This window comes from Lissotriton helveticus, chromosome 3_1, assembly GCF_964261635.1.
Source record: "Lissotriton helveticus chromosome 3_1, aLisHel1.1, whole genome shotgun sequence".
Taxonomy (NCBI): domain Eukaryota; kingdom Metazoa; phylum Chordata; class Amphibia; order Caudata; family Salamandridae; genus Lissotriton; species Lissotriton helveticus.
In genome coordinates, this window is record NC_136061.1 from 625,795,912 (window position 1) to 625,814,213 (window position 18,302).

Here is an 18,302-nt window from a genome sequence, read left to right on the forward strand (position 1 = left end):
ACACACACACACCAGTCACAGTCATCAGACACTGGCTCACCTACTCACAGACCCACTCAGACACACATACACCCACTTGCAGAGCCACTCTCACAGTCACTCATAGACCCACTCAGACATTTACATAGCTACTCACAGAGCCACTCAGACACTATTCATCCACTCAGACACTATTCACCCACTCAGACACTCTCACCAACCCACTCAGACACACACACCCATTTGCAGACCCATTCAGACACTCACACGGCCATTCACAGACCCTCTCAGACACTCTCACACCCACTCACTGACCCAATCAGACACTCACCCACCCACTCAGAGAACTACTCTGACATTCTTACACCCCTTCAGACACCCACTCACAAACCTATTCAGACACTTATGCACCCCATGACAGTCACACTCAATCACTCTTATATAGATAGTCACTCAGAGACCTGCTCACAGACCCACTCGGACATGCACCCACTCACAGACCCACTCAGACACATGCGAACTCACTCACAGACCCACTCAGACACTCACGCCCCGACTTGTAAGAGCCATACATTCACTCACACATCCACTCACAGACCTATACAGGCACTCACACACCCACTCTCAAAGGTTACAGGTTACAGTTACAAAAATTTTATTAAGAAAAACCTAAGAAATTCACAAAAAAATAACAAATGTTACAGGGACGTTATAGTTAGGAAATAACATTAAAAATACGTAGAAATTCATTTAAAAACCAAAGGTTACAGGCATGTTATAGTCAAATAATGAATGAATGAATATTACATTTATAAAGCACTAACTTAGCCCAAGGGCATCAAGGCGCCACAGGGGACTAATGTGCAACCGAATAAAATGCACATACTGAAATCTGTGTAGAGAACCAAGTTTTGAAGGCCTTGCGGAAAAGATATTGTGATCCCAGACCTAATAAGCCATCAGGGTGAGAGTTCCACAACCTAGCAGTGGCAGTGGAAAAGGCTCTGCCTCCCCAGCTAACCTTTTTATACCTGGGAACTACTAGCAAATTCTTGCTAGCAAGTTGAGGTTCAGATTTCACATCCACAACATCATAGAAATTCAACAATTATGAGCGAACTATAACTTACGGCCCTGAAATGCACTGCTTATGACCTCACATATTACATCACTCATGTTATGGTCATAGGGTTCAGTTGAACAGCCAGGTACGGATGTATGACGTTACAACGCATACTTTTACAACACCTACCTTTACAACGCGGTTTTTACCACGCATACCATTACAACGCATAGCGCTTTGGGGTGCTGGATAGTGAATAGTTTAATTTACTATTCCAACTCCAGTCCCCGTGGATAGTAGGGAAGGTTATTGGATAGTAAATTAACCTATTCCCTATCCTAGAGCGCCCCCAGCGCAATGCGTTGTAATAGTTTGCGTTGTGAAAGTTGCATTGTAATGGTAGGTCGTTGTAAAAGTTTCGTTGTAAAGGTTATATACCGCCAGGTACTGAGTCCTTTACTGAATTCCAGCAGAGAGGATGATGTCTGAAAGTGAAGTGGGAGGTTGTTCCAGGATTTTGCAGTGAGGTTGGAGAAGGAGTGTCTTCCACTGTTGCTTCAGCCGATGCAGTGGGTGTGAGCGAGGGAGAGGGTGGCGGAGCGCAGGTGTCTGGAATATTAGTGGAAGTTCAGGCGGTGGTTGATGCATGCTGGTCCTTGTTTGTGAAGGCTTTGTAGGTGTGTATCATCTTCTTGAATTGGCATCTCTTCTGCACAGAGAGCCTGTAGAGCTTCTTGAGGTGGGGGTGATGTGTGTGTTTTGGGAGGTCGAAGATTAATCTGGCCGCAGTATTCTGTATGGTCTACATTCTCTTCAGAAGGTGTGTGTTGATCCCTGCGTAGAGTGCGTTGCCATAGACTAGCCGACAGGTGACTAGAACTTGAGGGATGGTGCGTCTGGTGTTGACAGGAAGCCTTTTGAAGATCTCGCGTAATATGTAGAGAGTGAGGAAGCAGGCAGAGAAGACTGCATTGACCTAGCTCCTCAAGGTGAGCTTGCTATCCAAGGTTGCAGGCATGATCTCTTGGAGTGGGTGCAGCTCCTACTTCGGATTGCCACCAGGCGTCATTCCAAGGGGAGGTGTTGTTCCTGAAGATCAGTACTTCCGTGTTGTCAATGTTGAGTTTACGACAGTTGTCTTTCTTCCAGTCAGTGATGCTAGTCATGCACCCGTGGAAGTTAACCATCGTGGTAGAGGGGTTTCCAGATAGCAAGAGAATGAGCTGGGTGTTGTTGATGTAGGATATGATAAGTCCATGGGTTCTGATGATGTTGGCTGGGGGGTGGCTGGGGGGTGGGGTAATGTAGGTGTTTAACAGTGTAGGAATGAAGGATAACCCATGAGGGATGCCGCAGATGATGATCATATGTCCCGAGGTGAAAGGTGGTAGGCAGATTCTCTTGGTTCTTCCGGTGAGGAAGGAGGCGATCCATATGAGGGCATCTACGTGAATTCCAACATGGTGCAGCCTCTTGATAAGGGTGTGGTGGGATATGGTGGAAATCGCTAATGAGAGGTCGAGGAGAATCAGGGCCACTGTTTCTCCCAGATCAAGGAGGGTTCTGATGTCTTCAGTGGCAGCAATCAGGGTGGATTCGTTACTGTGGTTGGTGCGGAATCCAGATTGGGAGGTATCCAGAAGATTGTTGTTCTCCACGTGTTCCTTAAGTTGGCGGTCGATGGCTTTCTCAAGGACTTTGGCGGGAAAGGGGAGCAGAGAGATGGAATGGTAGTTCTTGAGTTCACTGGGGTTGTGAAAGGTTTCTTGAGCAGGGGTCTCACTACTGCGTGTTTCTATTCTTTGGGGAAGTTGGCCATGGTGATGGATGCTTTGAGGATGGTAGTGACCTTGTTGCAGATCATCTTGCTCCCAAGGTTGAACATTGGGTGGGGCAGATGACCGAGGGAGCTCCTGAGTGGACAGAGGTCATGATGCTTGTGGTGTGTAGTGTGGGGAGTTGATCCCAGATGGTCTGGGTCTGGATGGTCTGTGGGAGTGGGGTGGCTGAGCCTGTTGTCGGTGTTGGGTTGGGCTTTGAAGTTTTGTAGATGATGGAGATCTTTTTTGTAGAAAAAGTCCACCAAGGTGTCGCAGAATTCTTAGGAAGGGTTGAGGATGTTTTTGGTGGCTGCAGGGTTTCCACCAATCATAACAATCTACCCATCTTCCATGCCATGCACGCACACACACTGACATTCTATTAGATAATCATTCATTCTTAGCCTTCCAGACACAGGCTCAGACATACAAGGATTCTACACAGTATATGCTGTTTTCTAGGACTGCATAGCACTCTGTTGCATGGAGAGGAGGAAGGGGCTGCATTGAAAATGTATTGTGTTTTTACATTAATTGTCTTAAATGCAATAGGTAGCACCAAAAGTAACCCACCTTTCTTTTATCCAGAACAACCGTTTCACAAAACCCACAGATCCCACAATGTTCGCATTTTATGTAACAAAATATATCAACATATCCATTTTACTGCTCTTCTTGCAAATGAAAGTTAATTTAAGCTTGAGATTCATTTCTTGAAAAAGTTAAGTAAATCTGAAGTAAAGCAAATAGTTTTTATTTCAATTCCAAAAACATTTTTGGGAAACCTTATTTGTGCATTGCTCTAATAGTGCCCTTCCAGGTAGTCCAGTTTGGATTACCATATTATTGTAACTAAAATAATTAACTTTAAAATGATGAAAGAGGGTCAATCTTTAAGTCCTCATTGAGTGAATAGTCTTCAAGATAGATTTTGGGCAGGAATATGCAGAGAAACCTGCTAATTCTACAAGGAATTCATTCTTTATTCATCATTCTCGTATTTATAGAAATGGATCGCTTGACTTCTATACCTAATGTCTTTATTTAAAAGACTTCACCAGAATTGCACACCTCATCTTTTGATTTGAAAGACCTCCTCTTGTGACTTCTTGAATTGTGGAGTTGGTGATACTGTAGGTGTACCAGGCATTAATGTCGCATTCTGAACCTAGGAGCTGTTACTGAGCTTCCTGGTCTGCTACATGTAGTAGATAGTTCATTACAGCAGTCTTAATCTACCTGTGTCCCTAAGATATTTCCCCACACCCTACGAACGCTGTTCTCTCTATCAGCCCACAAATTACTTTTTCTCTAGTAGCATTGCTTATAAACGCTTAACCTATTGTAGATTTTTTCCTTCCAACCGAGACCTTACCAAGTTCTCTGAAGACTACTACTTTAGGATCCCTTTCACTAAAAATATGTCTGTGCAGGTGTTTCTGATTTTCACCCAAAACATTCTATTGGCTTCCTGCCCCACAGACTAGCCACTACCTTTCTCTCTGTTCATATTTATCTCATTGCCTCCCCAGAGATGTACTCTGTACTGGTCTAGATATGTCATTTCCTCTGTAGAGGTCTAATTCGCTCCTTCAAAGGACCCTCCTCCTACTGCCTTCTCACCCCTATCAGAGAGGTGTATCCTCTACATTCCACCCGCTCCCCAGTCCCTAAATGTAGCATTCCTTTTCCAGAGATCTCTTCCTTAACACTTGTCTTTCATGAACTCCATATCCTATAGAAGTCTACTCACTAGTTCCATTTCTCCACAGGTGCTGCAGTGTCACATCAGGAAGATGAGGCTCTTCTCCCTCCTGTACCTCCTTGTGATCCTCCTGGGCATTCTGTGCGTGTTCCTAACCGTGTTCTGGGTCCAGCAGTGGCGTGGCGGCTTTGCCTGGGATGAATCAGGAATGATGTTCAATTGGCACCCGGTGTGCATGGTGACTGGACTTGTGGTACTCTACGGAAACGGTAAGTAGCAACTGGAACTTTCAAGGAGGATAGAGTAACCAGTGTCGGATAACTGCCACCAAGCATTCATGCATGCTTTCAATCCATAACCTCTCTAGTGCTCTATATTTTGGACTCTGAGACAGACTGCTGCGCCAAGCACCTCCCGTGCTAGCAGACCGCTGGATGTATGCATAACCAATTTACTTGATGGGTAGTACCAGTACAATTGTTTTAAAAAGTTATGATAAGTTAGATACTAGGCAGAATTGATGACATCAAAGTGCTCCAAGGGAGCTTTTTTTGTCAAACTCTGGTTAAATAGGCTTTTTGGTGTGTTATGGAGGGTACTAGTACAGAAAGTTACATGGCGGTGTACATACTGGTGGAGATAGTATTAGAATATGGCACTGGCTTGGTGGGTGAGACAGCATTGTGAGGCCCAGAGTGAGGCCAGTTTCAACAGTACCTCCAATGACTGATTCATGTCGTATACAAGGAGAAATTATGGTGGTGGTGTGTGGTTTGGTTGGATGTCCACTGGTGTTTGTTGCTTGGAAAGATCTTTAATAATGGTGAGTAAATCATATAGCAGTAGGGTGGTAGTAGGAGTCTTGCAGATAATTGGAACAGAAGGCTTTAGCTCATACTGTCATTTTATGACCTTTTTATAGCCAGCCGAATATATCTTTGTCTTTAAGAGGAATTGTGGGTCCAGTTTCTTTCAGCCTTATGAAAGATGATTTTGAAGACTGAAGTGAGAGCACTGAGGGTACCCATTTCGGTGCTTGGATTTGGTCTTATCAAGCATAGCAAATGTGTCTAGGTTGACAAAAGGTTTATCAGTCTAGGCGTCACGTTGCTACTCTTTGATGGCAAGAAGAAGAAATGCTTGACTGTGTTGAGCAACAAGAATTACAGTGAGTCCAGTGAGAATGAATGAGACACTGGGACATTTCGGAGAGTATCACTTTAATATAGGTGAGGCAAGAAATGATCACTCAAGTTTCTTCGATGATGATGTGACAGGAGTTGGTTGGTCTCGATGCAAGCGCAAACAAACACCAGCCAGCTTGGAATATTTTGGGTGAAAATCTAGTAAAAAAGTAACAGGCTGGGCATGTTGCAGCAATGAGTTGGGTGAAACTAATTACGAGAGGGGTGAGTATGGCAGATGTTGCTGTGCTAGTACTCTAGTTGTTGTTGAGCTGTAAGTAGCCTAGGATGATGAGACAAGAGAAAGAAAAAAACGGAGTAGCACAGGGGAAACTGAATTTAAAGATTGTGTGAAGGGTGAACGATAGCTGTGAGTTATCAAATGATTGCTGCTTTTCCACCTGTTTTGAGTAATGTAATCCAGAGGAATGAAAGGCCTCCTGTGGGCCTGAGTTCATATGCAGCAAGGCTTCCAGAAGGCATAAGATTGAAGGCTGACAGAGTAATCCTGTCTACTGCCCAAATTACTTTTTCTATGAATAAAGTGGAATTTTATTGTATAAATCTGACATGTCGCTTCTTGAAATATGACCTAAAATCCCTGACAGATATATACACACACAAAAAGGAAGTAGGGAACCGTGGGGAAGTGTGGTCATTATAGCTGCACTGGTGTACCGTCTGCCACTGTCCTGGGTAGGACAGAAGTTGCCCTGAAAGCTGCTCCACGCTGGACTGACCCTGGCTGCCTTCATCCTCTCATGTATAGGCCTCGTAACTGTGTTCGCGTCCCACAGCAAGCAGCAGATCCGAAATCTGTAGTCGCTTCACAGCTGGCTGGGCCTTGCCGCAGTACTGCTCTTCTCATGTGTTTTTGATTTTTCTTGAGAGGGAGGGAAAAAAATCAAAAATCTCTTCATCCACTTTCACATTGAAAATGCCCCTTTCACATTGCAATCAGTTTCACATTTGGAAATGGCACCAGTCACATGAACAGTTTAATGTGAAAACACTCTCTCCGACTGCCCACTCTGTACATTTTGTTGTGTGACAGCTCTCATTCCTTATGACAAATGTCAGTCACGTTCTCTGGACTTGGTGTGACCCTATATTATTTCCCTTGGTGTGTGCCCAAACACTCTCGCCTTTCTCTTCTTATGCCCTTCTCTCCTGTCTCTTGGTAAGCCCTTCTCTCCTGACTCTTGGTATGCCCTTCTCTCCCATATCTTTGTATGCCCTCCTCTCTCGTCTCTTGGCATGGCCTTCTCTCCTGTCTCTTGGCATGGCCTTCTCTCCCCTCTCTTGGCATGGCCTTCTCTCCCCTCTCTTGGCATGGCCTTCTCTCCGATCTCTTGGTATTCCCTCCTCTCCCGTCTCTTGGCATGGCCTTCTCTCCTGTCTCTCGGCATGCCCTTCTCTCCAGTCTCTCGGCTTGGCCTTCTCTCCTGTCTCTCGGCATGCCCTTCTCTCCTGTCACTTGGTATGCCCTTCTCTCCCATCTCTTTTTATGCTCTTCTCTCCCGTCTCTTGGCATGCCCTTCTCTCCAGTCTCTCGGCTTGGCCTTCTCTCCTGTCTCTCGGCATGCCCTTCTCTCCAGTCTCTCGGTATGCCCTTCTCTCCTGTCACTTAGTATGCCCTTCTCTCCCATCTCTTTTTATGCTCTTCTCTCCCGTCTCTTGGCATGGCCTTCTCTCCTGTCTCTGGCATGGCCTTCTCTCCTGTCTCTCGGCATGCCCTTCTCTCCAGTCTCTCGGCATGCACTTCTCTCCAGTCTCTCGGTATGCCCTTCTCTCCTGTCACTTGGTATGCCCTTCTCTCCCATCTCTTTTTATGCTCTTCTCTCCCCTCACTTGGCATGGCCTTCTCTCCGATTCCTTGGTATGCCCTTCTCTCCGGTCTCTCGGCATGGCCTTCTCTCCGGTCTCTCAGCATGGCCTTCTCTCCTGTCTCTCGGCATGTCTTTCTCTCCTGTCCCTCAGTTTGGCCTTCTCTCCAGTCTCTTAGTATGCCCTTCTCGCCTGACTCTTGGTATGCCCGTCTTTCCTGTCTCTCGTTGTGCCCTTCTCTCCTGTCTCTCGGTATGCTCTTCTCTCCTGTCTCTTGGTACGCCCTTCTCTCCTGTCTCTTGGCATGGCCTTCTCTCCTGTCTTTGGTATGCCCTTCTCTCCTGTCTCTCGGTATGCCCTTCTCTCCGGTGTCTTGGTATGCCCTTCTCTCCTGTCTTTGGTATGCCCTTCTCTCCTGTCTCTGGTATGCCCATCTCTTGTGTCTCAGGTATGCCCTTCTCTCCTGTCTCTGGGTATGCCCATCTCTCCTGTCTCTTGGTATGCCCTTCTCCCCTGTCTCTTGTTATGCCCTTCTCTCCGGTCTCTTGGTATGCCCTTCTCTCCCATCTCTTTTTATGCTCTTCTCTCCCCTCACTTGGCATGGCCTTCTCTCCGATTCCTTGGTATGCCCTTCTCTCCGGTCTCTCGGCATGGCCTTCTCTCCGGTCTCTCAGCATGGCCTTCTCACCTGACTCTTGGTATGCCTGTCTTTCCTGTCTCTCGTTGTGCCCTTCTCTCCTGTCTCTCGGTATGCCCTTCTCTCCTGTCTCTTGGCATGGCCTTCTCTCCTGTCTCTCGGCATGGCCTTCTCTCCTGTCTCTCGGCATGGCCTTCTCTCCTGTCTCTCTGCATGGCCTTCTCTCCTGTCTCTCGGCCTGGCCTTCTCTCCTGTCTCTCGGCATGGCCTTCTCCTGTCTCTTCGCATGTCCTTCTCTCCTGTCTCTCGGTATGCCCTGGCCTTCTCTCCTGTCTCTCGGCATGGCCTTCTCTCCTGTCTCTCGGCATGCCCTTCTCTCCTGTCTCTCGGCTTGGCCTTCTCTCCTGTCTCTCGGCATGCCCTTCTCTCCTGTCTCTTGGTATGCCCTTCTCTCCTGTCTCTCGGTATGCCCTTCTCTCCTGTCTCTTGGTACGCCCTTCTCTCCTGTCTCTTGGCATGGCCTTCTCTCCTGTCTCTCGGCATGGCCTTCTCTCCTGTCTCTCTGCATAGCCTTCTCTCCTGTCTCTCGGCCTGGCCTTCTCTCCTGTCTCTCTGCATGGCCTTCTCTCCTGTCTCTTCGCATGTCCTTCTCTCCTGTCTCTCGGTATGCCCTTCTCTCCTGTCTCTTGGCATGCCCTTCTCTCCTGTCTCTTGGCATGGCCTTCTCTCCTGTCTCTCGGCATGGCATTCTCTCCTGTCTCTCGGCCTGGCCTTTTCTCCTGTCTCTCGGCATGGCCTTCTCTCCTGTCTCTTGGCATGGCCTTCTCTCCTGTCTCTCGGTATGCCCTGGCCTTCTCTCCTGTCTCTTGGCATGGCCTTCTCTCCTGTCTCTCGGTATGCCCTGGCCTTCTCTCCTGTCTCTCGGCATGGCCTTCTCTCCTGTCTCTCGGCATGACCTTCTCTCCTGTCACTTGGTATGCCCTTCTATCCTGTCTCTTGGTATGCCCTGCTCTCCTGTCTCTTGGCATGGCCTTCTCTCCTGTCTGTTGGCATGGCCATCTCTCCTGTCACTTGGTATGGCCTTCTCTAATGTCTCTCGGCATGGCCTTCTTTCCTGTCTCTTGGTATGCTCATCTCTCCAGTCTCCCGGCATGGCCTTCTCTCCTGTCTCTTGGTATGCCCTTCTCTTCTGTCTCTTGGCATGGCCTTCTCTCCTGTCTCTCGGCATGCCCTTCTCTCCTGTCTCTCGGCATGTCTTTCTCTCCTGTCCCTCAGTTTGGCCTTCTCTCCTGTCTCTCGGTATGCCCTTCTCTCCTGTCTCTCGGCATGGCCTTCTCTCCTGTCTCTCGGCATGGCCTTCTCTCCTGTCTCTCGGCATGGCCTTCTCTCCTGTCTCTCGGCCTGGCCTTCTCTCCTGTCTCTCGGCTTGGCCTTCTCTCCTGTCTCTCGACATGCCCTTCTCTCCAGTCTCTCTGTGTGCCCTTCTCTCCTGTCTCTCGGTATGCCCTTCTCTCCTGTCTCTCGGTATGCCCTTCTCTCCTGTCTCTCGGTATGCCATTCTCTCCTGTCTCTGGGTATGCCCATCTCTCCTGTCTCTCGGCATGTCCATCTCTCCTGTCTCTCGGTATGGGCTCTCTCCCGTCTCTCTGTATGACCTTCTCTCTTGTCTCTTGGTATGCCCATCTCTCATGTCTCTCGGTATGCCCTTCTCTCCTGTCTCTCGGTATGCCCTTCTCTCCTGTCTCTCGGCATGGGCTCTCTCCCGTCTCTCTGTATGACCTTCTCTCTTGTCTCTTGGTATGCCCATCTCTCATGTCTCTCGGTATGCCCTTCTCTCCTGTCTCTCTGTATGCCCTTCTCTCCTGTCTCTTGGTATGCCCTTCTCTCCTGTCTTTGGTATGCCCTTCCCTCCTGTCTCTGGTATGCCCATGTCTTGTGTCTCAGGTATGCCCTTCTCTCCTGTCTCTGGGTATGCCCATCTCTCCTGTCTCTTGGCATGTCCATCTCTCCTGTCTCTTGGTATGCCCTTCTCCCCTGTCTCTTGTTATGCCCTTCTCTCCGGTCTCTTGGTATGACCTTCTCTCCTGTCTCTCGGCTTGGCCTTTTCTCCTGTCTCTCGGCTTGGCCTTTTCTCCTGTCTCTCGGCTTGGCCTTTTCTCCTGTCTCTCGGCTTGGCCTTTTCTCCTGTCTCTCGGCTTGGCCTTTTCTCCTGTCTCTCGGCTTGGCCTTTTCTCCTGCATCTCGGCTTGGCCTTCTCTCCTGTCTCTCGGTATGCCCTTCTCTCCTGTCTCTCGGTATGCCCGTCTCTCGGTGTAACCTTCTCTCCTGTCTCTCGGTATAACCTTCTCTCCTGTCTCTCGGTATAACCTTCTCTCCTGTCTCTCGGCATGCCCTTCTCTCCAGTCTCTCTGTTTACCCTTCTCTCCTGTCTCTCGGCATGTCCATCTCTCCTGTCTCTTGGTATGCCCATCTCTCCTGTCTCTTGGTATGGCCTTCTCTCCTGTCTCTCGGCATGCCCTTCTCTCCAGTCTCTCTGTTTACCCATCTCTCCTGTCTCTCGGCATGTCCATCTCTCCTGTCTCTCGGTATGCCCATCTCTCCTGTCTCTTGTTATGCCCTTCTCTCCTGTCTCTTGGCATGCCCTTCTCTCCTGTCTCTTGGTATGCCCTTCTCTACTGTCTCTTGGAATACCCTTCTCTCCTGTCTCTTGGAATGCCGTTCTCTCCTGTCTCTTGGAATGCCGTTCTCTCCTGTCTCTGGTATGCCGTTCTCTCCTGTCTCTGGTATGCCCTTCTCTCCTGTCTCTCGGCTTGGCCTTCTCTCCTGTCTCTCGGTATGCCCTTCTCTCCTGTCTCCCGGCTTGGCCTTCTCTCCTGTCTCTCGGTATGCCCTTCTCTCCTGTCTCTCGGTATGCCCTTCTCTGCTGTTTCTTGGTATGCCCTTCTCTGCTGTCTCTCGGTATGCCCCTTCTCTCCTGTCTCTCGTTATGCCCTTCTCTCCTGTCTCTGGTATGCCCTTCTCTCCTGTCTCTCGGCTTGGCCTTCTCTCCTGTCACTCGGTATGCCCTTCTCTCCTGTCTCTCGGCTTGGCCTTCTCTCCTGTCTCTTGGCATGGCCTTCTCTCCTGTCTCTTGGCATGGCCTTCTCTCCTGTCTCTTGTCATGGCATTCTCTCCTGTCTCTTGGCATGGCCTTCTCTCCTGTCTCTTGGCATGGCCTTCTCTCCTGTCTCTTGGCATGGCATTCTCTCCTGTCTCTTGGCATGGCCTTCTCTCCTGTCTCTTGGCATGGCCTTCTCTCCTGTCTCTTGTCATGGCATTCTCTCCTGTCTCTTGGCATGGCCTTCTCTCCTGTCTCTTGGCATGGCCTTCTCTCCTGTCTCTTGGCATGGCCTTCTCTCCTGTCACTTGGTATGGCCTTCTCTCCTGTCTCTTGGCATGGCCTTCTCTCCTGTCTCTTGTCATGGCATTCTCTAATGTCTCTTGGCATGGCCTTCTCTCCTGTCTCTTGGCATGGCCTTCTCTCCTGTCTCTTGGCATGGCCTTCTCTCCTGTCTCTTGGCATGGCCTTCTCTCCTGTCTCTTGGCACGGCCTTCTCTCCTGTCTCTTGGCATGGCCTTCTCTCCTGTCTCTTGGCATGGCCTTCTCTCCTGTCTCTTGGCATGGCCTTCTCTCCTGTCTCTTGTCATGGCATTCTCTCCTGTCTCTTGGCATGGCCTTCTCTCCTGTCTCTTGTCATGGCATTCTCTAATGTCTCTTGGCATGGCCTTCTCTCCTGTCTCTTGGCATGGCCTTCTCTCCTGTCTCTTGGTTTGCCCATCTCTCCTGTCTCTTGGTATGCCCTTCTCTCCTGTCTCCCGGCATGGGCTCTCTCCCGTCTCTCGGTATGACCTTCTCTCCTGTCTCTTGGTATGCCCATCTCTCCTGCCTCTCGGTATGCCCTTCTCTCCTGTCTCTCGGTATGCCCTTCTCTCCGGTGTCTTGGTATGCCCTTCTCTCCTGCCTCTGGTATGCCCTTCTCTCCTGCCTCTGGTATGCCCTTCTCTCCTGTCTCTCGGTATGCCCATCTCTTGTGTCTCAGGTATGCCCTTCTCTCCTGTCTCTGGGTATGCCCATCTCTCCTGTCTCTGGTATGCCCTTCTCTCCTGCCTCTGGTATGCCCATCTCTTGTGTCTCAGGTATGCCCTTCTCTCCTGTCTCTGGGTATGCCCATCTCTCCTGTCTCTTGGCATGTCCATCTCTCCTGTCTCTTGGTTTGCCCTTCTCTCCTGTCTCTCTGTATGCCCTTCTCTCCTGTCTCTCGGTATGCCCTTCTCTCCTGTCTCTGGGTATGCCCATCTCTCCTGTCTCTTGGCATGTCCATCTCTCCTGTCTCTTGATATGCCCTTCTCCCCTGTCTCTTGTTATGCCCTTCTCTCCGGTCTCTTGGTATGACCTTCTCTCCTGTCTCTCGGCTTGGCATTTTCTCCTGTCTCTTGGCATGGCCTTCTCTCCTGTCTCTTGGCATGGCCTTCTTTCCTGTCTCTTGGTATGCTCATCTCTCTAGTCTCCCGGCATGGCCTTCTCTCCTGTCTCTTGGTATGCCCTTCTCTCCTGTCTCATGGTATGCCCTTCTCTTCTGTCTCTTGGCATGGCCTTCTCTCCTGTCTCTCGGCATGCCCTTCTCTCCTGTCTCTCGGCATGCCCTTCTCTCCTGTCTCTCTGTTTGCCCATCTCTCCTGTCTCTTGGTATGCCCATCTCTCCTGTCTCTCGGTATGCCCAGCTCTCTCTTGTCTCTCGGTATGCCCTTCTCTCCTGTCTCTCGGTATGCCCTTCTCTCCTGTCTCTCGGTATGCCCTTCTCTCCTGTCTCTCGGTATGCCCTTCTCTCCTGTCTCTCGGTATGCCCTTCTCTCCTGTCTCTCGGTATGCCCTTCTCTCCTGTCTCTTGGAATGCCGTTCTCTCCTGTCTCTGGTATGCCCTTCTCTCCTGTCTCTCGGCTTGGCTTTCTCTCCTGTCTCTCGGTATGCCCTTCTCTCCTGTCTCCCGGCTTGGCCTTCTCTCCTGTCTCTCGGTATGCCCTTCTCTCCTATCTCTCGGTATGCCCTTCTCTGCTGTTTCTTGGTATGCCCTTCTCTGCTGTCTCTCGGTATGCCCCTTCTCTCCTGTCTCTCGGTATGCCCTTCTCTCCTGTCTCTGGTATGCCCTTCTCTCCTGTCTCTCGGCTTGGCCTTCTCTCCTGTCACTCGGTATGCCCTTCTCTCCTGTCTCTCGGCTTGGCCTTCTCTCCTGTCTCTCGGTATGCCCTTCTCTCCTGTCTCTCGGTATGCCCTTCTCTCCTGTCTCTCGGTATGCCCTTCTCTCCTGTCTCTTGGTATGCCCTTCTCTCCTGTCACTTGGTATGTTCTTCTCTCCTGTCTCTTGGTATGCCCTTCTCTCCTGTCTCTTGGTATGCCCTTCTCTCCTGTCTCTCGGTATGCCCTTCTCTCCTGTCTCTCGGTATGCCCTTCTCTGCTGTTTCTTGGTATGCCCTTCTCTGCTGGCTCTTGGTATGCCCTTCTCTGCTGTCTCTTGGTATGCCCTTCTCTGCTGTTTCTTGGTATGCCCTTCTCTGCTGTCTCTTGGTATGTCCTTCTCTCCTGTCTCTCGGCTTGGCCTTCTGTCCTGTCTCTCGGCCTGGCCTTCTCTCCTGTCTCTCGGCTTGGCCTTCTCTCCTGTCTCTCGGCTTGGCCTTCTCTCCTGTCTCTCGGTATGCCCTTCTCTCCTGTCTCTCGGTATGCCCTTCTCTGCTGTTTCTTGGTATGCCCTTCTCTGCTGTCTCTTGGTATGCCCCTTCTATCCGGTCTCTCGGTATGCCCATCTCTCCTGTCTCTTGGTATGCCCATCTCTCCTGTCTCTCGGTATGCCCTTCTCTCCTGTCTCTCGGTATGCCCTTCTCTCCTGTCTCTCGGCATGGCCTTCTCTCCTGTCTCTTGGCATGGCCTTCTCTCCTGTCTCTTGGCATGGCATTCTCTCCTGCCTCTTGGCATGGCCTTCTCTCCTGTCTCTTGGCATGGTCTTCTCTCCTGTCTCTTGGCATGGCCTTCTCTCCTGTCTCTTGGCATGGCCTTCTGTCCTGTCACTTGGTATGGCCTTCTCTGATGTCTCTCGGCATGGCCTTCTTTCCTGTCTCTTGGTATGCCCTTCTCTCCTGTCTCTTGGCATGGCCTTCTCTCCTGTCTCTTGGCATGGTCTTCTCTCCTGTCTCTTGGCATGGCCTTCTCTCCTGTCTCTTGGCATGGCCTTCTGTCCTGTCACTTGGTATGGCCTTCTCTGATGTCTCTCGGCATGGCCTTCTTTCCTGTCTCTTGGTATGCCCTTCTCTTCTGTTTCATCGTATGCCCTTCTCTCCTGTCTCTTGGCAAGACCTTCTCTCCTGTCTCTTGGCATGGCCTTCTCTCCTGTCTCTTGGCATGGCCTTCTCTCCTGTCTCTTGGCATGGCCTTCTCTCCTGTCTCTTGGCATGGCCTTCTCTCCTGTCACTTGTTATGCCCTTCTCTCCGGTCTCTTGGTATAATAATAATAATAATAAAACATTTATAAAGCGCCTGGCTGCACAGAACTGTGTGTCCCCGCGCTAACTGCTGATACAATACAGAGATCCAGAGGAGCTGTGGAAATGGAAACTTAAGGGAGGATTACATGTTGGGGAACAAATAAGTTTTCAGTTTTGTCCGAAATCTCAGTTCAGATGGCTCCATCCGCAGGTGGAGCGGGAGCGCATTCCAGTGTTTAGAGGCCAAATACCTAAAAGATCTTCCTCCCATTTTGGCCCTGACGATTCGGGGGAGTTTAAATAGCATCATGCCAGATGATCTTAGGTTCCGGGTCAGACGGTGTATAGTGAGGAGATTTTTTAAGTACTCAGGACCTTTGTCCTGAGCAATGTGGTGGGCATAGCAAAGAGTCTTAAACTTAATCCTCTCCTTCACTGGCAGCCAATGGAGTCTGGTCAGGGCAGCCTTAGCAGAAGTTCTTCTTGGGAGTCCTAGCACCAGGCGTGCGGCAGCTTTCTGCACGCATTGTAGTTGATGTAGGCCCTTCTGACTGAGCCCAATCAAAAGGGCATTCCCATAGTCCAAATGGGGTGTTACCAGTGCATGGACTATGGTTTTTCTGGCTTCGGTAGGAAGAAGATCCAACACCTTTCGAAGAACTTTTAATATGCTAAAGCACCTTCCCGTTATCCTGTTGACTTGGGTCTTGCCAGAAAGGTCTGAGTCCAGCATGACTCCTAGGTTTCTAACCGCCTCTGCAGGGGTAGGCAGGTTGCCCAGCTCGCTACGCCACCATGAATGAGACCACACAGAAGTTGCTCTCCCGACCACCAGTAGTTCGGTCTTATCGCCATTCAGACGGAGACAGTTGTTATTCATCCAATCCATGACCTTCTCTCCTGTCTCTCGGCTTGGCCTTTTCTCCTGTCTCTCGGCTTGGCCTTTTCTCCTGCGTCTCGGCTTGGCCTTCTCTCCTGTCTCTGGGTATGCCCTTCTCTCCTGTCTCTCTGTATGCCCTTCTCTCCTGTCTCTCGGTATGCCCTTGTCTCCTGTCTCTCGGTATGCCCTTGTCTCCTGTCTCTCGGTATGCCCTTCTCCCCTGTCTCTCGGTATGCCCTTCTCTCCTGTCTCTCGGTATAAACTTCTCTCCTGTCTCTTGTTATGACCTTCTCTCCTGTCTCTCGGCTTGGCCTTTTCTCCTGACTCTCGGTATAACCTTCTCTCCTGTCTCTTGGTATGGCCTTCTCTCCTGTCTCTCGGCATGCCCTTCTCTCCAGTCTCTCTGTTTGCCCTTCTCTCCTGTCTCTCTGTATGCCCTTCTCTCCTGTCTCTCGGTATGCCCTTCTCTCCTGTCTCTGGTATGCCCTTCTCTCCTGTCTCTCGGCTTGGCCTTCTCTCCTGTCACTCGGTATGCCCTTCTCTCCTGTCTCTCGGCTTGGCCTTCTCTCCTGTCTTCTCTCCTTTCTCTGGGTATGCCCATCTCTCCTGTCTCTCGGCATGTCCATCTCCCCTGTCTCTCGGTATGCCCATCTCTCCTGTCTCTTGGTATGCCCTTCTCTCCTGTCTCTTGGCATGCCCTTCTCTCCTGTCTCTTGGTATGCCCTTCTCTCCTGTCTCTTGGTATGCCCTTCTCTCCTGTCTCTTGGAATGCCGTTCTCTCCTGTCTCTGGTATGCCGTTCTCTCCTGTCTCTGGTATGCCCTTCTCTCCTGTCTCTCGGCTTGGCCTTCTCTCCTGTCTCTCGGTATGCCCTTCTCTCCTGTCTCCCGGCTTGGCCTTCTCTCCTGTCTCTCGGTATGCCCTTCTCTCCTATCTCTCGGTATGCCCTTCTCTGCTGTTCCTTGGTATGCCCTTCTCTGCTGTCTCTCGGTATGCCCCTTCTCTCCTGTCTCTCGGTATGCCCTTCTCTCCTGTCTCTGGTATGCCCTTCTCTCCTGTCTCTCGGCTTGGCCTTCTCTCCTGTCACTCGGTATGCCCTTCTCTCCTGTCTCTCGGCTTGGCCTTCTCTCCTGTCTCTCGGTATGCCCTTCTCTCCTGTCTCTCGGTATGCCCTTCTCTGCTGTTTCTTGGTATGCCCTTCTCTGCTGTCTCTTAGTATGCCCCTTCAATCCTGTCTCTCGGTATGCCCATCTCTCCTGTCTCTTGGTATGCCCATCTCTCCTGTCTCTTGGTATGCCCATCTCTCCTGTCTCTCGGTATGCCCATCTCTCTCTTGTCTCTCGGTATGCCCTTCTCTCCTGTCTCTCGGTATGCCCTTCTCTCCTGTCTCTCGGTATGCCCTTCTCTCCTGTCTCTCGGTATGCCCTTCTCTCCTGTCTCTTGGTATGCCCTTCTCTCCTGTCTCTCGGTATGCCCTTCTCTGCTGTTTCTTGATATGCCCTTCTCTGCTGTCTCTTGGTATGCCCCTTCTATCCGGTCTCTCGGTATGCCCATCTCTCCTGTCTCTTGGTATGCCCATCTCTCCTGTCTCTCGGTATGCCCTTCTCTCCTGTCTCTCGGTATGCCCTTCTCTCCTGTCTCTTGGCATGGCCTTCTCTCCTGTCTCTTGGCATGGCATTCTCTCCTGCCTCTTGGCATGGCCTTTTCTCCTGTCTCTTGGCATGGCCTTCTCTCCTGTCTCTTGGCATGGCCTTCTCTCCTGTCTCCTGGTATGCCCTTCTCTTCTGTTTCATCGTATGTCCTTCTCTCCTGTCTCTTGGCAAGGCCTTCTCTCCTGTCTCTTGGCATGGCCTTCTCTCCTGTCTCTTGGCATGGTCTTCTCTCCTGTCTCTTGGCATGGCCTTCTCTCCTGTCTCTTGGCATGGCCTTCTCTCCTGTCTCTTGGTATGCCCTTCTCTTCTGTTTCATCGTATGTCCTTCTCTCCTGTCTCTTGGCAAGGCCTTCTCTCCTGTCTCTTGGCATGGCCTTCTCTCCTGTCTCTTGTCATGGTCTTCTCTCCTGTCTCTTGGCATGGCCTTCTCTCCTGTCTCTTGGCATGGCCTTCTCTCCTGTCTCTTGGCATGGCCTTCTCTCCTGTCTCTTGGCATGGCCTTCTCTCCTGTCTCTTGGCATGGCCTTCTCTCCTGTCACTTGTTATGCTCATCTCTCCAGTCTCCCGGCATGGCCTTCTCTCCTGTCTCTTGGTATGGCCTTCTCTCCTGTCTCTTGGTATGCCCTTCTCTCCTGTCTCTTGGCATGGCCTTCTCTCCTGTCTCTCGGCATGGCCTTCTCTCCTGTCTCTCGGCATGGCCTTCTCTCCTGTCTCTCTGCATGGCCTTCTCTCCTGTCTCTCGGCCTGGCCTTCTCTCCTGTCTCTCGGCATGGCCTTCTCTCCTGTCTCTTCGCATGTCCTTCTCTCCTGTCTCTCGGTATGCCCTGGCCTTCTCTCCTGTCTCTCGGCATGGCCTTCTCTCCTGTCTCTCGGCATGCCCTTCTCTCCTGTCTCTCGGCATGGCCTTCTCTCCTGTCTCTCGGCATGCCCTTCTCTCCTGTCTCTTGGTATGCCCTTCTCTCCTGTCTCTTGGTATGCCCTTCTCTCCTGTCTCTCGGTACGCCCTTCTCTCCTGTCTCTTGGCATGGCCTTCTCTCCTGTCT

General features: G+C 50.6%; 1 protein-coding gene across 3 annotated transcripts in view; it reads left to right on the plus strand.

Moving 5' to 3' along the window:
* The window catches only part of CYB561A3 (cytochrome b561 family member A3), a 244,171-nt gene that overhangs the window by 167,460 nt on the left and 58,409 nt on the right, over window positions 1-18,302 (plus strand). For all 3 annotated transcript variants that reach the window (XM_078680631.1, XM_078680632.1, XM_078680633.1), the window contains exon 2: window positions 4,635-4,836. In XM_078680631.1, the coding sequence (XP_078536757.1) occupies window positions 4,659-4,836 (178 nt within the window). In that variant the 5' untranslated portion in view covers window positions 4,635-4,658. The remainder of the gene's footprint in view (window positions 1-4,634; window positions 4,837-18,302) is intronic.